This window comes from Abramis brama, assembly GCF_963993115.1.
Source record: "Abramis brama genome assembly, chromosome: 6".
In the NCBI taxonomy this organism is placed as follows: Eukaryota; Metazoa; Chordata; class Actinopteri; order Cypriniformes; family Leuciscidae; genus Abramis; species Abramis brama.
In genome coordinates, this window is record NC_139968.1 from 5,383,876 (window position 1) to 5,407,524 (window position 23,649).

At 40.6% G+C, this 23,649-nt stretch overlaps 1 protein-coding gene across 4 annotated transcripts in view; it reads right to left on the reverse strand.

Moving 5' to 3' along the window:
• The window catches only part of arhgef3 (Rho guanine nucleotide exchange factor (GEF) 3), an 82,587-nt gene that overhangs the window by 17,360 nt on the left and 41,578 nt on the right, over positions 1–23,649 (reverse strand). For 3 of the 4 annotated variants that reach the window (XM_084116527.1, XM_084116530.1, XM_084116529.1), the window contains 4 exons: positions 4,601–4,708; positions 2,132–2,290; positions 1,206–1,268; positions 718–814 (listed from right to left, as the gene is read on the reverse strand). In XM_084116527.1, coding sequence (XP_083972653.1) covers positions 718–814; positions 1,206–1,268; positions 2,132–2,290; positions 4,601–4,708 — 427 coding nt within the window. Of the gene's footprint in view, positions 1–717; positions 815–1,205; positions 1,269–2,131; positions 2,291–4,600; positions 4,709–16,396; positions 16,685–23,649 lie in introns of those variants that run through there. The other variant, XM_084116528.1, reaches the window with a different exon arrangement.

A 23,649-nucleotide genomic window follows, 5' to 3' on the forward strand; every position in this document is an offset into this window, starting at 1 on the left:
GCGTCCAAAGCGAATAGGACGCGCGTATAAAGCGAGCGTTTAAAGCGAAATAGCACCAAACTATAACATGTAAGTTACACTGTGACCTGTAAATCTTTGTCTGGAGCTGAAGCTTTTCATCGACCTTCTCAACAATGAAATTATTAATATAACCCTCCAATGTATAGTTAAGGCCCTTTTGGTGACTTCGAGATGATATATAATCTTTCTGTCTCCAAAAATCATCAATTGCCTCCTGTGAAATGTCTCCTACTGTGACAGCTACCGCTATAGCGCCTGTTACCGAATGTTGACTGTTTGTCCGAGTGAGTGGAGGGGGCGTGGCTTAGCCATAGGTCAATTGAGTTGGATAAACTTTTTATCCGATAAGAAAACGTGCATAAACTATGATGGAAACTGATTTTAGATGCTCTGGCATTTATTTGTGTGATCTTCTGTGCTGTCTTCTCACATAATAACATAATTTAAACTTAAATCAATATTCCATCTTGTCATGTAATAAGTGGTATCATGATTGGCTTACTGTACAATTTCCATTACTTGTGTTCTGATTTGCTGTTATTGGGTCAGATTGCACAGCTTTTCTTCTTCACTTTGGATAAACGGATCCAGCTGTAAATGTATGGCATTGCGCCTGGTTATGACACACACACACACACACACACACACACACACACACACACACACACACGATCGAGCGCATCCTCTTCTGCTCACCTTCATGCAGGGGAATGAGGGAGTCCAGCGTGCCGAAGATCTGATTGAGTTCATGCTCCGTCATAATCGACAGCTTCAGCATGGGGTCATGATACGCCTGTGATGAAATAACACAATCAGACGCTCAAACATTCAGATCTACTCGGGCAAAACTGAGGAAGTATGTGGAAATCTTACTGAAAAGTGTAAAGCTAACAACAGATTGTAAGAACAAACACCACATGATCTCATATGCTAGAGCAGGGCTTCCCAAACGAGAGTTCGTGAGTTGATTAAAAGCTAATTATCATTTAAATAATGAAATGTAGAATGTGTTAAATTATGGAAATATTAGGTAGGAGAAATATTTTATGTCAAAGGTGTTGAGCTGACAAAAATAAAATAAAATTTGGGAACCCCTGTGCTGGAGAACCAAAGAGCCAGGGGTGAAACTGGACCCTAAAGAGAGTCTTGATGCTGTATGAAGTGATGGGAAAAGCAAAGTGTACCTTCTTGGCCAGCTTCAAGTCCTCAATCAGGTCCTGTTCTCCCTGAGACAGCTCAAAGATGGACTGACAAACACATGACAGGAAACAAACAACAACAGAAAGAGGAACTTCAGCGAAAGGCATTCTGGTTATTTACCCGTTCATAAGTCATTGTCATGCTTAATTATGCCTGTTAAAATGTCTTGTGTAACTTCCACTGTTCATTTCATTGTTCTATCGTAATTTATCTTTCATTTAACAGCACGACACACATTTAGAGCCGCTCCAGTGAAGCGGTACGTCACATGACGTTTTCCTGTAATAATGTAGGGATCCACTTGTTGTACATTAATGAGGTAACAGTTCATGTTTTTACTTACATATACAATTTAGTTTTAATCCATATAATCTGTGTGTGTGTTGAGTGAGTGAGTGAATTGTTCCTTTCTGTGCTACTCAAATATCCGAACAAACAATTTGCATATATTACTTTGATGAAAGGTTTTGATCCACTTCAAATGTTAACTACTGTATATCAGGAAAAGCTCTGTTTACTTTATTAGTATTTATGCTATGTTGTTTTAATTTGTTGCTTGACATTTGATTTTCGTTCATTATTATTAAACTATTCAATTCAGTTATTAGGCTAATTATATGTTAATTCAATTAAGAAGTACCTGAAGGCTAAATGCAATTGTTTTAAATTAATTTGTTGATATTTATATTAACTTCTATGTAAAGGACTGTGTAACAAGAATTGTGAAATATTGAAAATAGAGTACAGAGAGCCTGTAATGAGGTACATTCAACATTCAAGAGTTTCTTCTTAGACTGAATATGGTTTTCTAAACCAGTCTTTAGCTCAAATACAGTGAGAAATACAGTATATCAAAATCCAGCCCTGACCAATCAGATTGGAGTATGGGTTTGGAGTGTGCTGAGGTCACCTCTTGTCTCTTGATGTCTTTGGAGGACAGCATGTGTCCCAGGCCTAGATCAAACGTCTCGCTCCACAGCTTGCTGTCGCGGCGTTTGGTGACGGCTGGCGGGATCTGCCGCGGGGCCATGATCTCCGGTCTGCAGTCACTGCGGAAACTGATGGAGCGCTGAACCGGGAGGAGAACGGGAAAACTGGGAATTAGGGATGTACAGTGGGAAACGTCAGCTTATGAAAACCCAGGATTCTAAACCCCGGGTAAACGGAATCCTTGTTATCCTGAGGTTAACCTTGGGTAACTTTTAAGATGTGAAACGTGAAGCAAGATAACCAGGATTCCATTTAGAACGAGGCGGGGTTTAGAACGACCAAGCGTTTAGAACGAGCCGGGGTTTAGAACGAGGCGGGGTTTAGAACGACCAGGCGTTTAGAACGAGCCGGGGTTTAGAACGAGCCGGGGTTTAGAACGACCCGGGGTTTAGAACGACCCGGGGTTTAGAACGAGCCGGGGTTTAAAACGAGCCGGGGTTTAGAACGACCCGGGGTTTAGAACGACCAGGCGTTTAGAACGAGCCGGGGTTTAGAACGAGCCGGGGTTTAGAAAGACCCGGGGTTTAGAAAGACCCGGGGTTTAGAACGACCCGGGGTTTAGAACGACCCGGGGTTTAGAACGAGCCGGGGTTTAGAACGACCCGGGGTTTAGAACGACCAGGCGTTTAGAACGAGCCGGGGTTTAGAACGAGCCGGGGTTTAGAAAGACCCGGGGTTTAGAAAGACCCGGGGTTTAGAACGACCAAGCGTTTAGAACGAGCCGGGGTTTAGAAAGACCCGGGGTTTAGAAAGACCCGGGGTTTAGAACGACCAAGCGTTTAGAACGAGCCGGGGTTTAGAAAGAGCCGGGGTTTAGAACGACCAGGCGTTTAGAACGAGCCGGGGTTTAGAACGAGCCGGGGTTTAGAACGAGCCGGGGTTTAGAACGACCCGGGGTTTAGAACGAGCCGGGGTTTAGAACGAGCCGGGGTTTAGAACGACCCGGGGTTTAGAACGAGCCGGGGTTTAGAACGACCCGGGGTTTAGAACGAGCCGGGGTTTAGAACGAGCCGGGGTTTAGAACGAGCCGGGGTTTAGAACGAGCCGGGGTTTAGAACGAGCCGGGGTTTAGAACGACCCGGGGTTTAGAACGACCCGGGGTTTAGAACGAGCCGGGGTTTAAAACGAGCCGGGGTTTAGAACGACCCGGGGTTTAGAACGAGCCGGGGTTTAGAACGACCCGGGGTTTAGAACGACCAGGCGTTTAGAACGAGCCGGGGTTTAGAACGAGCCGGGGTTTAGAAAGACCCGGGGTTTAGAAAGACCCGGGGTTTAGAACGACCAAGCGTTTAGAACGAGCCGGGGTTTAGAAAGAGCCGGGGTTTAGAACGACCAGGCGTTTAGAACGAGCCGGGGTTTAGAACGAGCCGGGGTTTAGAACGAGCCGGGGTTTAGAACGACCCGGGGTTTAGAACGAGCCGGGGTTTAGAACGAGCCGGGGTTTAGAACGACCCGGGGTTTAGAACGAGCCGGGGTTTAGAACGAGCCGGGGTTTAGAACGAGCCGGGGTTTAGAACGAGCCGGGGTTTAGAACGAGCCGGGGTTTAGAACGAGCCGGGGTTTAGAACGAGCCGGGGTTTAGAACGAGCCGGGGTTTAGAACGAGCCGGGGTTTAGAACGACCAGGCGTTTAGAACGAGCCGGGGTTTAGAACGAGCCGGGGTTTAGAACGACCCGGGGTTTAGAACGACCCGGGGTTTAGAACGACCCGGGGTTTAGAACGACCCGGGGTTTAGAACGAGCCGGGGTTTAGAACGAGCCGGGGTTTAGAACGAGGCGGGGTTTAGAACGAGGCGGGGTTTAGAACGAGCCGGGGTTTAGAACGAGCCGGGGTTTAGAACGACCCGGGGTTTAGAACGACCCGGGGTTTAGAAAGACCCGGGGTTTAGAACAAGCCGGGGTTGTTGTTTTTATGTTCTATTACTTGCCTAGGTGTGCGATATGTATCATCTACGATAATAGTGTAATTATTGTTTTAGCGTTGTGGAAGCTGACATTATCGAGTAGGTCACTGGCTTTGCAAAAAAACAAACAAAACACACAGTGAGTGTGAAACCATGGGGCAAATATTGCCTTGTAGTGGAAAAGTGAACTTCAGTCACTGCACAGCATATGAAGAATAAGAAAAGTTTTGGGAGTCAGTTGTTCATGACAGGCCTAAACCAGCACAAAAACTGGTTTTACTTGAATCAATCATCAAACATTTGAAAGCACAACTCAAAGTGAAGCACCTCTGAGCTGCAATAAACATGTACAAAAAATACAACATTAAACTGACATCATGTAGTATTTTATTTATTTTTATTACAATAGCACATATCCTAAAGAGCCTTCAAAGATGAAGCATTAGTAACCGTGATGAAGCTCGAGTGAGTGCAGTGGATCAGTACCTGCAGGGTCTGTCCGATACGCTTGAGCGGAGCCGCTTTCACTGGAGGAATGAGACTCGCCAGAGACGTCACTCGAGACAGAGGCTTCACACGCTTCGTGCTGGGCTCCTGCACACACACAAACACACAAAGATGAACACCTCACACCTGTGCTGGGCCCCTGCACACACACACACACACACACACACACACACACACTGCCCTGAGGCTTCAGCCTGTCTGGATCATCATGTGATGAGAGGCAGAGCTGTCAACACTGGGATGGAAAGGTTTCTGCGAGTCTTTGCCTTGCGGAGACGTCTCTGATTCACTCTGACATCAGCGTTAAGATACATGCTAGGGGTGAAACTGACTCTGTCTGTGCAAGTGTGTGTAATAAATGCTTCTAGCTACGGAAACTCGATTATCTGCCTGTCTGTGATAATGATACAGCATTAAAACATCCATCAGTCATGTGTGTAGGCGTTTGAGCTCAGAGTTCCTCGCCTTCAGCCACAAACCACAAGTCCTGGTCGAGAATCACTGTTTTAAACCTCACCAGTAAGCATAAACTATTCAACAGAATTACTGTAAAATACATTTGCATTTTCAAAACGCACAAATAAAGTAGGCCTTTCAACAGAATTCTGTCATAGAGGACTCATATCTGTGAGGAATCAGCTTGTCCCTCACCAGAGATAACAAGCCCAATCTGAGGGGACTTGAACTCTCTCACACACCCTCAGAAGACCCAACCCGGACATATTCTGCATGCACACTACACTACCTACACAAAAGTACAATCATAATAGTCTGACCCAAAATTTTAACTTTAACAAACTTGATCCTTACATTTGAAGTTTCAAGTCTAAGAAACAAGAATGTGCAAAATATGTTATACATGTTCATGTACCTTGAAATCAGCAAAAGCCCAGTGATAAATGAACACTGCCAGTGTTTGTGTAACGTGTGTAGAGTGCTAGTTTAACACTGGGTTTTGCTCGAGATCAGTGTTTGTTTCGAGGAGCTATCGGACCCTCTTGAGCTGAGATGTTGAGCTTTCTGTACATGTCCATATAACCACAACGCTTTATGACACAAAAAAGTCAAAAACAACTAGTGGTTTCAGCCCAATGTTCATTCCTTACAATCTCAACTCTTATAACACTAACAAGACTACTAGACAACTATCAAGATTCTGGACTGAAATTATGTAGAACATGCAAAACATGAAGACAAGCAACACTGTTATCATTTCAAAGCTTTCAAGTGTGTGTTCATGACAATCCAACACAATCAGCACTGTGCTTTATCATATCTGTATAGGACCAGTGTTTCCCCTACCATTATATAAGGGGGGCGCCCCGCCCTCCTAACGGCTCCCCCCGCCCCCCTTGAAGGTCAAGTAAATTTGATTTGAATTTATTTATAGTGCCAGATTACAATTTGTTATTTTATTAAAAAAACTAAATAGCCCTTAAGTAATATGTTATTTATCTTATTTCCACGATGGCATGTCTTTTCTGTCTGTGTTTGCGCGTTTACAATTAGCTATTCCAATGAGTGCGCAAGCGCGCACACTCACACACAAACAAACACTTGCGTCAAATACAGATGAGCACTAGCGGACAGAGAGCGCGCGGCGGGAAATATGTCGCTGAACTGAAGATGGCAACACTCACTCTACTGCGAGTAGCAGCCGGAGTAGCTCTCCTGCTCCGCCCGTTTCACACATATTTCGTTTGCAGTGTGTATGCGGTGAGTATTTTTTTTCCATAGCCTACCCATGTTTACAAAGCTTTTACACTGCACGCGGATGCAGTCCGTCGATGATCGATTTCTTTCAGTTGCGCTGCGTATACAGCATATCGTTTCCGCACCGAGTCTATTTTTGCCGTTTATATACTGTCTATGATTTTTTCCTGTGCTGCAAACGCTGAATTAAAGTGACAGCGCATGTTTCGTGGGCAAAATGAACACAGATTGACCTGAAAATGTAGTCATTTCACCATAAGTGCGATTAATTAAATAAAATGTAGTAAATTTATTTAATTAAATACTACTTTTTTCACTTTAAGACCGGGGTTAAGCAAGGAAAACAATTTACCTCAACAAGGCGACATAATGACATTCGTGGAGGTGGAAAAACAAGTTCTTTGTGACATGCAAGATTTATTGTATTAAAATTTAAATGCAAAAGATGTTAATATAAGTACATGGTTACGTATTTTACCACTTGCTTGAGCAACTTAATATATAATTATATAGAAGTAATGCATTGAATAATACATTGTTTAAATTGTTTAAACGTGAATGTGCGTTCACAGCAGTGCTGCGTCTGACATGATTGTTCTCTCCAATAAATGCATCATAGAAATAAAAACTTCTCACAAAAAAGCCCATTTAAAATTAGTTTGTCATATAAATGTATTAACACATTAACGAACAATGAATGAGCAATATATTTGTTAGTATTTCTAAATCTTTTTTTAGTTGTTAGTTAAAAAAATAAAACTATTAAGCTCTGGTCCATTAATATGAACAAATACTTATATACATTTAACAAAGGTTATTTTCAAAAGTCAGTTTTAAAAAGATTAAAATATGTTTATTTTATTTTTTTAAACAGATATCTTATGTTAACATTTTTAGCGCAATTTTCCCCCGGAAATTGCGCTTATCAACTCATGATTTCTGTTCTGTGCGTCTGTGCGCACCAATCTTGCACTTCTATCTACTCCTCAATCAGACCACCTAGAGACTTCGGGTTTTCGGCATTATGTTAAGAAAGGTCTAATCTCGGGAACGCACCAAAAAAAAAAAAAAAAAAAAAATATCCCCCCCCCCCCCCCCCCCCCCCCCCCCCCCCCCCCCCCCCCCCCCCCAAACCTGTAAACCTAGGGGAAACACTGAGGACAGTCATTTCAGAGTCTGGGGAACACACACACACACACACACACACACACACACACACACACACGCACACACACACACACACACGCACACACACACACACACACACACGCACACACACACACACACACACACACACACACACACACTTTGTCACTCATTTTATGAATTGATTTGCTTTGTTGTTGTTTTTTAATTGAAGATGTCCACAAAGAAAGGTTCTGTCAGATTTATCTAAATTCTGGAGACAAATTTGTCCCTAAACTCCTACTAAAGTATTGTGTTTCAAAGCCTGATCCGGCCGGATGCATGAAGAATACGGGTATTGGCCAAACCTTCAGGATATGTATAAATCAACACCAGCATATGATAGTTCAATCTTCAATCAATTTTAATGCAGATCTGATCATGCTTCCCAAACGAGTGTGTGTGTCCTGGATTTGTCCAGGATCAATGTCCATGTGTCACGCTTCATTAGGTGATTACAGCGGTGCATTAGCTTTTCCCCTAGTAAGTAATATATTCTATGCTGTAACATGAATCCTTTTAACCTAACAAACTGCTCAGATTACTGCTTATGCACCGTTTCTTTGTTAAATCATGACATTTGACTCACTGTTGGCCAGCAAAACCCACAGATTTCCCAAAATAGATCTTACATAACACCAAACCACCCCATTCAGCCAATCACATTCAACAAAATGACCCTTAAAAATCATCACCACATCAAAGTTTTCCATAAGTCTCTACAATAGGCTATACAATACTTCAAATAAGACAACTACTAATACATTCTGTTAAAACCAACACAAACACTTGATGTACAATACTGACAAATCAACAACTGGGGAACAGTGATCACCCACATTTTCAGCCATCTTGAGTCCGGAAATAATTATCTCTAATCAAATTAAGTGTGAACCAAACCAACCGGATCCAAAAGGAATGGGGACAAACCCTAGACAGATGCCTTGCTGTATACTGGCTATTTACCCAAATATTGGGTAGTATAGTAAGATTGAGTGACTAAGCCAGTTCTGTTAATAAAGGAAATACGTCATTATTTCTCTTGATTCATTCTGTAATTAAACATCAGTGAGCTTATTGTGATGCATTCTGGGATTGATTTCTCAGCAAGTTAAAATGCTGTCTCAAAGGCCCCCTGAAATCAAAATTTAAGTGTTTTAGCTCTTAGTATGAATATGTTAGCCTTAAGGTTATGAATAAGCTGGTGTGTCCCAAAACAATGACACGATTCTCATTTAGGAGATAGAAGCATTCAAAACTATAAGTTATACCCAACCATATGGACATCATCACACTCAGAGTTTTGCAGAGTTAGATGCGTCTCTTGGTCAACATATTTTGTTGATCCTGGAACAACATTCCAGTCTGAAAATGTAGTCCTAACCCTATTCCCCCTAAAGCTAACCCTACCCATAACTTATCCCTAAAACCAGAGGGAAGTGATAGATGAATAACCCTGATGTAGAAGCACCTAACTTGACATAAACTTGTCCCTCAAATCTGACTGGTTGATAGGAATGTTGTTCCAGAATCAACAACGATGTTGCACTTGGTGAAATCACTTTCACCATAACAGGGCATTTGCTAAATTGAAACAATTAAACAATTTGTATTGTGAAAACACTTTTGTCTCGCAAGTGGGTCAGGAAAATCCACTGCGTTGATCAACAGAAACTGCTTGTGTTGAAGATGACTTCGGTTCAGGCTGTGCTTCATACTTTGCTACACTACTAAGACAATGGACCTTTACTGCCCATGAACGTTTCCGAATGTGATCGCTAGGGATGCACCGATATGACATTTTTGGCCGATACCGATAACCGATACTTCTTTATCTTTGAAAGTCGATAACCAATATATTGGCCAATAAATATAAATCCGAGTTTTTATATAATTTTTGAGAGCCTGATTACAAAAACAAAAGTCTCACCATTAAAATCCATGTCCCAAACACACAATTACAATGTTCTAGTTATAATTGTATGTAGACTACATGACAGACTTGTGTTGCACTTTAATGTATTTTCCTTTTTGAAGTGATTCCAATCATATTTCAAGCAATTCAAAACCATCATGATGAACAGTGCGCATCTGAAGGAAATAATACATTATTTATCGACTTTAATATATCGGCCAGATTTTTTTATTGGGCCGATAACGATAACATTAAAAATGAACATATATCGGCTGATACCGATATGGTGGCTGATATATCGTGCCTTGCATCTTTAGACTTTAGAAGTCTTAGAAGGCAGAATACCACGCTTTCCTTCGGGAACAGCTTTCATGTCCGTGTGATGCCGCAGAACGCTCTCTAGAAGGGCAGATCACTCGGGTTTAGAACAAAGTAAATGACTTAAAGAACAAATGTTATCACTGCATCCATTAAACTAAAAGCAGTTCTCATGGATGGCAGAAGATCAGACAAGCCCATCATGGAATGGGTTCCAGACTCAATCAAAGAGAAGCTGCAGATGTGCTCACAGGAGCTCCTGTAATTAAGATGAAAGCATGAGGAGTGGTGTCCGACACCCGTCGTCTGATGTGTTCTGGGAGAGGGACGCGCTTCTGTGGGAAAGCAAGCGCCACTCACTGATCAGGAACACTGAAATTATTCCCTGGGTGACCCAAAAGTCAAGAGTTAAGAGTTTGTACTGTAATTCTGAAGAGTTTTAAGTATTCGTAATGATATTGATGACTTAAAATGTAATTCTCAAATAAAAGTCTGTAAAAAGGGCTCAAAGTTCTGTGTTAAAATAATTTTATATAAAGTAATTTTCTGTATTGAGTTGTCACATGTGTTTTACACGCATTTTTGTTTTAAGGTAGAAGGAAATGCCCGTAAACTTCACTGCCAGGACATTATCCGTTTTTCTAGGGATTGTTTTCTCTATGAAATGTTTTGGCTGTGAGTTTTAACTGACCAATCATCATATTGATCGACCCCAGAGACGACGGCTTAAAGGGCAGAGGAGATTTCATTTCAACCTCACAACTGAGAGTGGGACACATTTACACCTACTCGTTCATTTATTCATTATTCTGTGCTGTTTTTCCCTGTGTTGACTTATTTCCTATGAATTTTAATTGCTTATCTCTATTATTGAGCACCCACAAAGCCAAAGCGGCAGCACAATTGTCCACAATTTAGCTGGACAATAACTTTATTCTAGAGCTCGGCTAATGCGCTGTTATTCATACGGTTTCCGCATGTTCACTGCAATAAATTAGAAATATGCACATGGGTTTGTTGATGAACATACTCTTGTTAATGCTGATGGTGAGGAATTACAGTTGCAACACCTTGTGATAGAAATATTTTAAGTAATAGGCATTTTCAACATTAAATGTACAGAGAAACGCAGAGTAAGGATGCTCAGGTCCTGATATACTTACCCAAAAAGTGCTTAACACAGTAGAACTAACAGTCATATGATTAGCTCAGATCATTACAAACCACTCACCAGAACAAATCACAGTGAAGAAGACTTGAGTGACATTGATTTTTACTCAACTGTATGATTTAAATGGACATGTATCTTTCTATTCAGGAGACTCACTTGGTTGTTGTGGCCAGTGATCTCCCGGCCGTGAATAAAACTTCATTTCTACAAAGAGCAACCTGGGAGTCATGTCAGGTATGGAAGGTACGCAGCTGAGGAACAGATCCTACGCTCAGAAGATAACAGCAGAAACATTGAGTATGATTGAGCTGAGGAATATAAGTACCAAAGATTCTACGGTTAGATGTCAGGGAATTACCTTGAGTCTTCAAGGTAATTCCGTAATGAAGAAGTCAGATTTAGTAGGTTGTATTCGTATTAAGAATTTCCATGACAACCTCAAACTGAGTAGTGTATCATTGAGAAATGTCCCACTCCAGTCGTCCTTGCGATGGAGGTTCGGGTTGAATAACTAGTTCATCTAATGTTTCATCTTCGGACTCGCGATCAGATTCACATGGTAAAATCAAAGCCACCGTTACTGTCTTTCAGTGAGTGCAATCGCTGAACTGTAGGAAGCCTCCGGAGCTGAAGTTCAGGTATGGTCATGGCCGTTTTGTTTCCAAAGCGCACTGTAAGTGGTAGACCAATCACAACAGACTAAGCTGTCTGGCCAATCAGAGCAGAATTAGGAACCTTTAAAATAGCATAATAGGGCACTTTAAGGGTGTACTCGCACTAGGCGATCTGGACCATGCCCGAGCACGTTTGACTCCCAAAGTCTGGTTTGTTTGACTAGTGTGATCGCTCCGTGCCACGTTCATTTAACCGTCCCTGGCCGATTGGAAGAGGCGGACCAGAGCTCGGGTCAGTTGGGCGCGGGCGCGTACGCATGTAGTGTGATGGCTAACCATGCCGGAGCAGGGAACAGCTACTATTATCTACTGTCATCATTACGACAGCAAACATCTTCTATCACTATTTGGACAGAACCCTTTTCAATTAATTTGATTAAATCAAGTGCTTACACAGGTCTGGTTCTCACCTCAATGACTACGTTTACAAGCTGTTAAAATTCGGGTTATGGTCGGGTTAAGGTCACTATTTGGGTTTCTGAAACATTCGGAATAACCCGTTTACATGCGTGAGCAGAGAGAGTTACTCCTGTATACATGGAATTTGTAATCAATTGTCAATATCCCGATGTAAACGGCGACGCACGGTTAGCGTCTGGACGTACAGACAACCTTAAGACGCAATATGTGTCATTTCCGATTCTTCTTCCTGTATCCAAAGACAACAACAACAGCAGCAGCACGCGGATAATGAATAGTTCGGGGCAGATAGCGATCGCCTTTGTTTGCGCTTTCCTCCTCGCTCCAAAAGTGTGGTGCTGTGCTGCGTCTCGCCATGTTTACCTCTACTTCTTGTTTACTTCCGGTATACTCCACGCGGGGTTTTGTATGCGCCGTCTCTCCTCAAAAGACCAAGATTCCTTGCGAATAGAACATGCGCAGAACACAAATCAATGTTCCTTTTGATGGGGATATGCCGATACGCGTTTACATGACCAAATATTCGGGTTAGAAAAGGGGTACCCCAGGGATCATATCCGGGTTTTTAAAAACCGGGATATGAGCATATCCGGGTTTTTGCCGGTGTTTACATGGCCGTGCGCAACCGGGTTATTGCTAATATTCCAGTTTTGAACGGGTTATTGGCTGCATGTAAACGTAGTCATTGATGAACAGGAATTGTAGTTTGCAAGTAAAGCTGCAAATTCCTCAATCAAAGTCTTCTGTAATAATCTTCTGATACGTGCAGTACAATCATGTGAAAATCAATTTTAAAATGATGATTTTAAAGCCTCATTACAAACTCAATGCAGTTCTTTGTGTAAAGTGATCCGGAGCTGACACTCCTGTATAGAGATTGATCTGTAAAACTCAGGATAAAAGAGCCAATGCAATCCATTAAGTCAATATGCAAAGGATCAAGAATTTCATATCCCAATGTTTTCTATACGGCACTTTGTTTTTGCAGCAGGGGTCATTGACCACCGACAACACGTGTTTATTAAGCCTATTCACATGTTCATGTGAGATCACATTGTTATAAGAACGCCCACCTGTCAGTTGTGATGATAACCTGATTCAGTGAGCGAATGAGTCACCTGTAATGATTCAGAGAGCGAATGAGTCACCTGCACTGATTCAGTGAGCGAATGAGTCACCTGCACTGATTCAGTGAGTGAATGAGTCACCTGCACTCATTCAGAGAGCGAATGAGTCACCTGCACTGATTCAGTGAGCGAATGAGTCACCTGCACTGATTCAGTGAGCGAATGAGTCACCTGCACTGATCAGTGAACGAATGAGTCACCTGCACTGATCAGTGAACGAATGAGTCACCTGCACTGATTCAGAGAGCGAATGAGTCACCTGCACTGATCAGTGAACGAATGAGTCACCTGCACTGATCAGTGAACGAATGAGTCACCTGCACTGATTCAGAGCGAATGAGTCACCTGCACTGATTCAGTGAACGAATGAGTCACCTGCACTGATTCAGAGAGCGAATGAGTCACCTGCACTGATCAGTGAACGAATGAGTCACCTGCACTGATCAGTGAACGAATGAGTCACCTGCACTGATTCAGTGAGCGAATGAGTCACCTGCACTGATCAGTGAACGAATGAGTCACCTGCACTGATCAGTGAGCGAATGAGTCACCTGCACTGATCAGTGAACGAATGAGTCACCTGCACTGATTCAGTGAGTTTGACTGATTCAGTCCGTGATTCAGACCAAAGACTGCAAGACAGTCTGATTCACCACTTGAAAGATTTATTTAAAAACAACAACAACAACAATCACACAAATTGAGCACACTGCGCTGTATGTATGTGCAGTCAACAGGGAAACAGAAAGATTACTTTCATAATCATCACATGCCCAAAACACCATAGACCATGGCTTTCCGGTCATTTTTTAATTTCATGTTTTTCGTCCATTCATTCTTATCACAACCAGACTCTCTATCAGCTCTTTGGGTCACTATAGCTGTTTAGCTGACTTCACACTAAAATCAAAGTTTGTATAACTCAAAAACAAACCGAAGATAAAGATATATCAGCACAGCACATTGTGATGTCTCGATAGGCATGCAGTTTGCTGACGCTTCAGGACACACAATACAGCAAAAACATGAGCAGAATTGACCAACAGATGCAGAAACACACCAGAAGAAGCCAAACACACACAGACGTCTCTCAGAATTAACTCATATTCACACTTCAAACATCAGGGCACTTCAGTCAGGTCAATGTGATCATGAACACGGCGATCTCAGGATTTCAGACAAGCAGGGACTAACCCAGTTAACAGGGAACTTCAGCAAGGTTCTCTCAACAATATCAACAAATGTATGGCATATTAATTAGGCCTATACTTTAAAGTTATCATGGTCTTAATAACGTTCTCAAAATGTTAGCACAACAACGTTATTTATACAATACTACATCATTCATGAATGATTTTCTGATACATTTTAATTGTATGTTAGTCTAACTTTATATGTTATTAGTCTAACATTACTACTTTTTAAAGAACGTTCAGAGAACATTATTACACAAGTATCTCTCCCATAATATTTGCAAAATGATTACATGGACAGTTCCCTTTATGTTTTCTCAAGCGGTCACATAACCAAGAACATTTTAAGACTATTCAGCAATAACCAAAACAATTCACATAATGATCTTAGTTAGGGATGTGCAAAGCAGCCGGTATTTGTATCTGTATTTGTATTTGTTGAGGGGGGAAAAGTATTTGTATTTGTATTTGTATTTGTATTCGAGTAAAATTCTAAATAGGTGTAAAAATCCATTTCTTTGCGTTACACTTCTAATTTACGTTATAGTGTAAGTATTCTTTAATTATAATAATTATGGATATGCAATATTGGTTGATGTTTTTCCTTAAATCCAGCAATGAACATGTAACAACGAATGTCATTAAAAAAAATAATAACATAACAGCCATTACCTACGTTAACGTTACTCTGTCAACAGCCTTGTCTAAATTACCGAGCTAACAGAGCTACTACTGTTGTCACGGTACCAATACCAGTGAAAATCCACGGTTCTCGGTACCAATTTCGGTACCAAAGCTTAATTTAGATTAAGTTTACATATATTAAAGTGTATCGTTTACAAAGATGGAAACTGTAGTATTAAAAACACTTTACAATAAGATTCCATTTGTTAGATAACATTAGATAAAATGACCTAACAATAAACAATAGTTAGGCCTATATAGGCTACTGTCGCAATTATTCTCCTTGGGGTTAATTTAAAAATACATTTTTTAAATCAAAAGTTAACATTATTTATGTTAACATTATTTAATGCACAATGAATGAAGTGAACAAACATGACCAATCAAGTGTTTGTATTAAATAACATTCAAAACATTAATTAATGTTGTAAAAATATATTGTTCACTCAATGTGTTGATGTTAGATAACGCATTAAGTAATGTTAATGAATGGTATCTTATTGTAGTGTTACCAAACTATACAGGAGATAAAACGTGTTTTATTTGACTTGACTGTACTTTTATTTAATCCAAAACTGCATTCATATTTCATTTTAAAAGGGCTTTTTAAACCTGCTAAGAGTTATCCAGCCAAGAATAAGCCGAACTGCTTTTCTGACGGACTGATATTAATAACATAATGACGGCTTTTTATTTCATTTCTCATCTCCATAAATATAAAGCTAATGCAAGGGCTAGAAATCAATTAATTCTTTGCTGATACTTCCTCGTCATCATGGAGAGCGCAGTTCGCACCGCTTTCCCCTTTCTCTCGTGGCGTCTGTTGTTGCTATGCAACCGCGCCGCTCATTTGAAATCTGCACGCGCAAAAAACGCGCTATGTGAACGGCCCCATATGACAACGTGACATTAGCCTAATCCAAAATATTTCCATATGTGGCTCTTTCCTCCTTTCTTATCAACAAGTGGATTTACAGCCACCACATCAGCAGCACCGCAGGTCAGGAAACGCAGCTTTTTGAAATAAAGTTTTTCTTGTTCCCGAATACAAATATTTTTAAAGTATTTGTTCGAAATAAGTATTCGTAAAAAACACATTATTTGTGCCTTTCCGAATACCGTATTCGGGTTCGGCTCCACCCCTAATCTTAGTGTAGATGCATGTAAACAAATACTACTTTTAAGAAGCCACAACAATGCAAAGTAGCGAACTACTGGTTAAGTTTTATTATTGACCATGATGAATAAAAATGCTTGCTCATGAATAATGTAGGCTACATTCGCATTATTATTATTAGGGTTATAAATACTAATTTACTCTGAATTCATATTTACAACAATAATTAGCGTCATTCACAGGGTTGAATAACTGTACCTCCAGCTCTCTGCGCGCGCCCCGGCCGCGGGCGCTCGGCTCGTCCACGCTGCAGGTCGAGGTCGCGCGTCTGATCATCAGGTGTATCGGGTCATCCTTCGCCACCATGCTGACGCCCCGCGGAGAGTCGCACGCGATGCACGCCCGCTCTGCGGAGCGCGGACTAGTCTACAGCGGTATCCCCGAGCGAAAGAGACTCCTGCATCTGTGTGTGTGCGTGTGTGTGTCTGTCATCTGCGCGAGCTGGTAAAGTTCCACTCCAGCTGCGCGCGCAGCGTGAACGCGCACGGTGAGAACGATCTCTCACTCAAACCGCATCCGGGATCTGATGATCAACTACTGGTCAAGAAGCAGCTCAATAAACCACTGGGAATTTATATTTTTCTCCATTAACGTCAACTGCAAACAATAGATAGGTGGGATAGGTAACTATATAAACCTATAAGCAGCAGGCAGTTGAGTGAGACTTTTCTATATAAACTAGATAATTAATAAACCAACCATAATGCTGCATGCAAATATTATAATTGTTATTGGCTGCTATATTTTTTTGAAAGCTGAGGTCAGTGGCCTGGGAGATTTACACACTTTATATTTTAAATGCAAACTTTTTTTTAATGTTTAGGATGATAATATCAGTGGCATCTTGAAAGGTAAGGGAATCCCCCATAAACGCCCTGTTTCAGGCTGAGTTTGAGCTGAGCCTGATCTGGGGCCAGTGTGTTGTAGGATGCAGTAAGTCTGATTCAGTGAGCGTGAGCAGGAAAACAGGCCCGGATCCACAGGTTTGGTTGGGTTCCTGTGATTGTGCTGCTGTCAGTCATGAGGAGATGCAGAAAGCGCTCAGCTGAACCGTAGCCAGAGCACTGATGGTAAACACACACACACACACACACACACACACACACACACACACACACACACACACACACGCCTTTAACGTTTACTCAACGAGGTGCAAACACCTCCTCCTCCTGACCTCGGGACATGTGCAGTTCATCGGTCCACAACCCAGGAGACTGAGCGACTGAACGTGCTCGAGAACTAAAGCTTCATTCTGTGGCCATAAATGAAGTGACAGTTTTTGCAGGCCTAATTCAAGACAAACCCACAGGCTGAGGGTTTAATATATTAGTACTTTTACTTCTTGAAATTAGTCTTATTAAAAGTTTCATAAAAGGAAACGCTAACCACCCTGAAAAAAATAAAAATAAATCATAAATGCAGAATTTACCATCATCCTTCAGACTGACCTCCTGCGTAAATCACGGATTCAGGTTTGTGCAGAGATCACATATCACTGGCACTTCTTACAGAAACAATCATCTGTTGTTTACAATCTGATCTTTTTTGTACACAGTCATATCAAGCCACACACACTTACAAGTACACTACTAATTATAGATTGATCAGATTCAGAAGCACAGCACACTTACAAGTACACTACTAATAGATTGATCAGAAGTACAGCACACTTACAAGTACACTACTAATAGATTGATCAGAAGTACAGCACACTTACAAGTACACTATTAATAGATTGATCAGAAGCACAGCACACTTACAAGTACACTATTAATAGATTGATCAGAAGCACAGCACACTTACAAGTACACTATTAATAGATTGATCAGAAATACAGCACACTTACAAGTAAACTACTAATAGATTGATCAGAAGTACAGCACACTTACAAGTAAACTATTAATAGATTGATCAGAAGCACAGCACACTTACAAGTACACTACTAATAGATTGATCAGAAATACAGCACACTTACAAGTAAACTACTAATAGATTGATCAGAAGTACAGCACACTTACAAGTAAACTACTAATAGATTGATCAGAAGTACAGCACACTTACAAGTACACTACTAATAGATTGATCAGAAGCACAGCACACTTACAAGTACACTATTAATAGATTGATCAGAAGCACAGCACACTTACAAGTAAAGCACAGCACACTTACAAGTACACTATTAATAGATTGATCAGAAGCACAGCACACTTACAAGTACACTATTAATAGATTGATCAGAAGCACAGCACACTTACAAGTAAACTACTAATAGATTGATCAGAAGTACAGCACACTTACAAGTACACTACTAATAGATTGATCAGAAGCACAGCACACTTACAAGTACACTATTAATAGATTGATCAGAAGCACAGCACACTTACAAGTAAAGCACAGCACACTTACAAGTACACTATTAATAGATTGATCAGAAGCACAGCACACTTACAAGTAAACTACTAATAGATTGATCAGAAGTACAGCACACTTACAAGTACACTACTAATAGATTGATCAGAAGCACAGCACACTTACAAGTACACTACTAATAGATTGATCAGAAGCACAGCACACTTACAAGTACACTATTAATAGATTGATCAGAAGCACAGCACACTTACAAGTAAAGCACAGCACACTTACAAGTACACTATTAATAGATTGATCAGAAGCACAGCACACTTACAAGTAAACTACTAATAGATTGATCAGAAGTACAGCACACTTACAAGTACACTACTAATAGATTGATCAGAAGCACAGCACACTTACAAGTACACTATTAATAGATTGATCAGAAGCACAGCACACTTACAAGTAAACTACTAATAGATTGATCAGAAGTACAGCACACTTACAAGTAAACTATTAATAGATTGATCAGAAGCACAGCACACTTACAAGTACACTACTAATAGATTGATCAGAAATACAGCACACTTACAAGTAAACTACTAATAGATTGATCAGAAGTACAGCACACTTACAAGTAAACTACTAATAGATTGATCAGAAGCACAGCACACTTACAAGTACACTACTAATAGATTGATCAGAAGCACAGCACACTTACAAGTACACTATTAATAGATTGATCAGAAGCACAGCACACTTACAAGTACACTACTAATAGATTGATCAGAAACACAGCACACTTACAAGTACACTATTAATAGATTGATCAGAAGCACAGCACACTTACAAGTACACTATTAATAGATTGATCAGAAGTACAGCACACTTACAAGTAAACTACTAATAGATTGATCAGAAGTACAGCACACTTACAAGTACACTACTAATAGATTGATCAGAAGCACAGCACACTTACAAGTACACTATTAATAGATTGATCAGAAGCACAGCACACTTACAAGTACACTATTAATAGATTGATCAGAAGTACAGCACACTTACAAGTAAACTACTAATAGATTGATCAGAAGCACAGCACACTTACAAGTAAACTACTAATAGATTGATCAGAAGCACAGCACACTTACAAGTAAACTACTAATAGATTGATCAGAAGCACAGCACACTTACAAGTACACTACTAATAGATTGATCAGAAGTACAGCACACTTACACTTGCTACTAGACTGATTTGAATATAGAATAATTATGACAAAGTAAACATGAACTTTACTGATAACTACTTGAGGCATAGATCTTTTTTGTAAGGGATTCCAAAACTCTTGACTTTCTTTCTTCCATTGAACACACACACACACACACACACACACACACACACACACACACACACACACGCACACCTCTTTTCCCTTCAGTGACCAGGGACTGTCTAGTTCTAGGAATGTAAAAAAAACTGTATGACTTGTGTTCTACATTCTGAGTGTAACGTGATTTGAACGGGCTCAAGCAATCTTTTTTTAGTTTTATGTGTCATGACAGCTGAAATTGATTTCAAGAAACTTCAAGTGAACAGGAAAGAGCCCTGATGACCCACAGCATTAGAGAGAAAACATCATGAGGTGAGAGTTCAAGAGAAATCTTCCATCTTTCAAGTGGTTCCTGTTCATCTGAACGTTTCCTAAGTTCCTCCAGGCGTTTTACAGACTCATGATTGTCCCGACTTGAATTTGACTATGTCAGTACAAATTCAACAGAAACTGAACTGAAATATTATAACCTCTAATCCCGAGTATTTCATTACTCGCTGTGTGGTATTTCTGCTGTAAATGACCATGCTCGTGGTTTTGATTTGGTGGGCCAAAAACGGCTGACGGCTCGAGTAACGTTTGCTGGAAGGATCCTGACACAATGACTCCCGATGACATCACACACACACACTCCTCTTCACACTGCTTTAGCTTCAGCTGATAAAGTAAACCTCCATTCCCACTGTTTTCCAGCAGAGCCGATGACGAGGCGAGGTGTGTGTTTAAATGTGTGGGTAATGACGACACACTTTTGGTCAGCAGGGTCTCTCAGTGTGAATTAAACTTGTATATAGCTCAGTTTATATCCTTACTATAAAAGCCCCTTCCTGAATCTCTGGTATTGTGTCCTCTGGTCAGGTAGTGGCTGTGTTGAGCGCACTATGACGAGGAGAATACAACTCTATTTTACAATAAACCAAGAACACACAGGAGATAAAATAACAATAAAAACCACAACCACATAGAAATAAACGACACTAAACAAAAAACTGAATGAACTAAAGGCTTGCGTAGGATAATCAACAGAACAGGGACAGGTGTGAAACTCATTAACAACCATGGATACTAACAATAGGCGCGTTTCCATTACAGATTTGCGCAAAACTTTTGCGATTTTTTTCTATTGCGTTTCCATTAACCGATGTTATGCGACTAAAACTTAATTTTTTCCTCTCGCGATAAGTCAAATCAATCCAAAAACCATGGCAACGGACGTTGGTGGGTTTATGTACTATATCCCAGCCACTGCACTAGCCATTATTAATAGAAGGAGATGTGTGTGTTTTCCAAGCATTAATGGAACGACCCTTATTATACTGTGAGCGGCACATATGAGGCGTTTCTGGGTGTTTCTCACTCATTTCTGCTTCGAGGTCTTGATTGTGGCATTTATTTGAGCTTTAGAATCCATTATTCCTGTAATTATTTTGTCTTATATGAATTTAATAAAGAACTCAGTCTCGTATTCTGTCCAATCACACCGCGTCATCTACGTCAGGTGACCTGTCAATGCGTAAAAACTGTTTCCATTGCAGTTTTGCGAAATATTCCTTTTTCGAATTGCCTGAAAAACCTCCTCATGCGAGCTTGAAAACTGTTTTTGCGATAAATGGGAGTTTTTGCGAAATTGACATGTTTCCATTGGGCGTATTTTCAATTCGTAATTTCAATTTGCGCAATTTGAAGGGTAATGGAAACGACAGGGAATGGCTAATGACAGGGAACTCAGGCAAACAGGAACAGAACAAAACCAAAGGGGCCGTTTAAACAGTTTTCATCTAAAAACAGAAACGTTTTTATGCGTTTTGGCCGTTCTTTTACACGACAACGGCGTCTTGGGGGCCTGAGAACGGCAACTTTTGAAAACGGGTTCTCGATAACGGTATCGTTTCCGTGTAAACTACAAAAAGGTGAAAAGAGTGATGTCATGCATGAGATCGCCATCTACTGGCCTGACATGAATAACACAGCGTTATTAGATGTTTTTATGGATCTACATGAACAGGGATCATTTTGATTGCCGTCTGTAAAAAAAACATTTTCATTTTTAATACAAAGTTGTCGCGTAAACGGACCCTAAAACACAACGAAACTAACAGAACTAGAGTTGTCAAAAGTACCGACTTCGGTACCGAACTGAAAATTTGAAAAATGTGACGATACCAGCGATCCCTCTAGCATTTTGAGCGCTGTTGAGCGCTTGATTCTTAAACAGCTCTGATTGGCCATTGTGTTCACATGCTCAACATATATGTCTGTGATTGGCTACAATAATCAATGCTTCAAAAACATGTCTTTGACACTCTTCACCGAGCGCTTACATATACACACGGGAGCATTTAAAAGCAGGCGTCTATCAGTTTTTGGTCCACCAAATCAAAACCACGAGCATGGTCATTTACAGCAGAAATACCACACAGCGAATAATGAAAAACTCGGGATTAGATGTTATTAAGCTGTATTTCAGTTCAGTTTTTGTTGTATTTGTACTGACATAGGCAGTGTGTCAAATTCAAGTCAGTCTTTATTGAAGCCTCCTATAAAATCATTGCACCATAAAAGTAGGTCACCCGTGAAAAGGCATATGATGCAATGTAACGTTTTCATAAAAAACATCATGCACTTTATAATCGGATCAAAGACAGACTCAAACCTCAAGCTATCACCGCTCCATTCCTGTGGCATGAAAGACCCTCTAAAGATGGCCGCCGCCCCGATGCCGAGAGTGTTACGATCCTTTGAACGTCTGATGGCCAAGCATCTTTGATGTGAGAGACTGAAAAGCTCTGATGCTCACTGTGTCTAATGCGAAATAACACCAACATGATACACTTGCATACAATTTGCTCTTGAACTTCAATTTCCAAGCCGCTGGATGGAAAGTATGCATGAAAAATACCAAACTTTTGACTGGTAGTTTATGCAAATTAAAAAAGAAAAAAAGATAAAAACTAAGCCACACCCAACAATTAGCAACAGAAATAAAAGTCATGCTTTCTCAGTGTCTGACATCGATCGGGTTTAGAATGAGTTTAATGGCGACAGGTGGAAGCGCATAATTTCCTGTGACATTTTACTGATGGACCATTGTGCAGAAAAACAGATCATAATGTGCAGGAAGAAAACATCTCAATGGAGCTGGATCCTATAGAAACAGAGTTTGGTCCGTGATTACTGGAATGTAGTTTGAGAAGTAGGGCACAGCTGGTGGTCAGAGGACGATTCGCTGAAAGGGTTAGAGTGCCCTTCAAAGGGAGCTGTAAATGTCACCTCTGTAGACGTCACCTGAAGAGTTTCTCAATCTACGTCAGCAGAAGTTGTTTTACAACCATAGGTTAGTGTCATATGAGGCTGGACCTGTAATGTCAGCACTGGACAAAGGAGAGTTTGCTGCATGCATTCATGCTTTAACCATGAAATAAGCAAAAGTATCTTGACATACAAAGCCCCACCCAAACACATCAGCTCCTATACATAAAATCATTGCAGTTTCCATAAATGAACACTAGTGGTAATAAAACACCACTAAGTTTTATTCAGTTTCACACAAATTATGATTATGGGGCAGATAATAAATTAATAAAGACATTTTCACACAGTTTCTGCATACTACTGTATGACCTCAAAATGCTTTTACCATAGTGCGTGATTTGTAAACTAATACATTCATTTGATTTCAATATATTATTATCAGTAGGCCTATTGTACATGTGTATAAATGCTTATTTTTTCATAATAATAGCTGTTTCACTGATTGCTAATAGA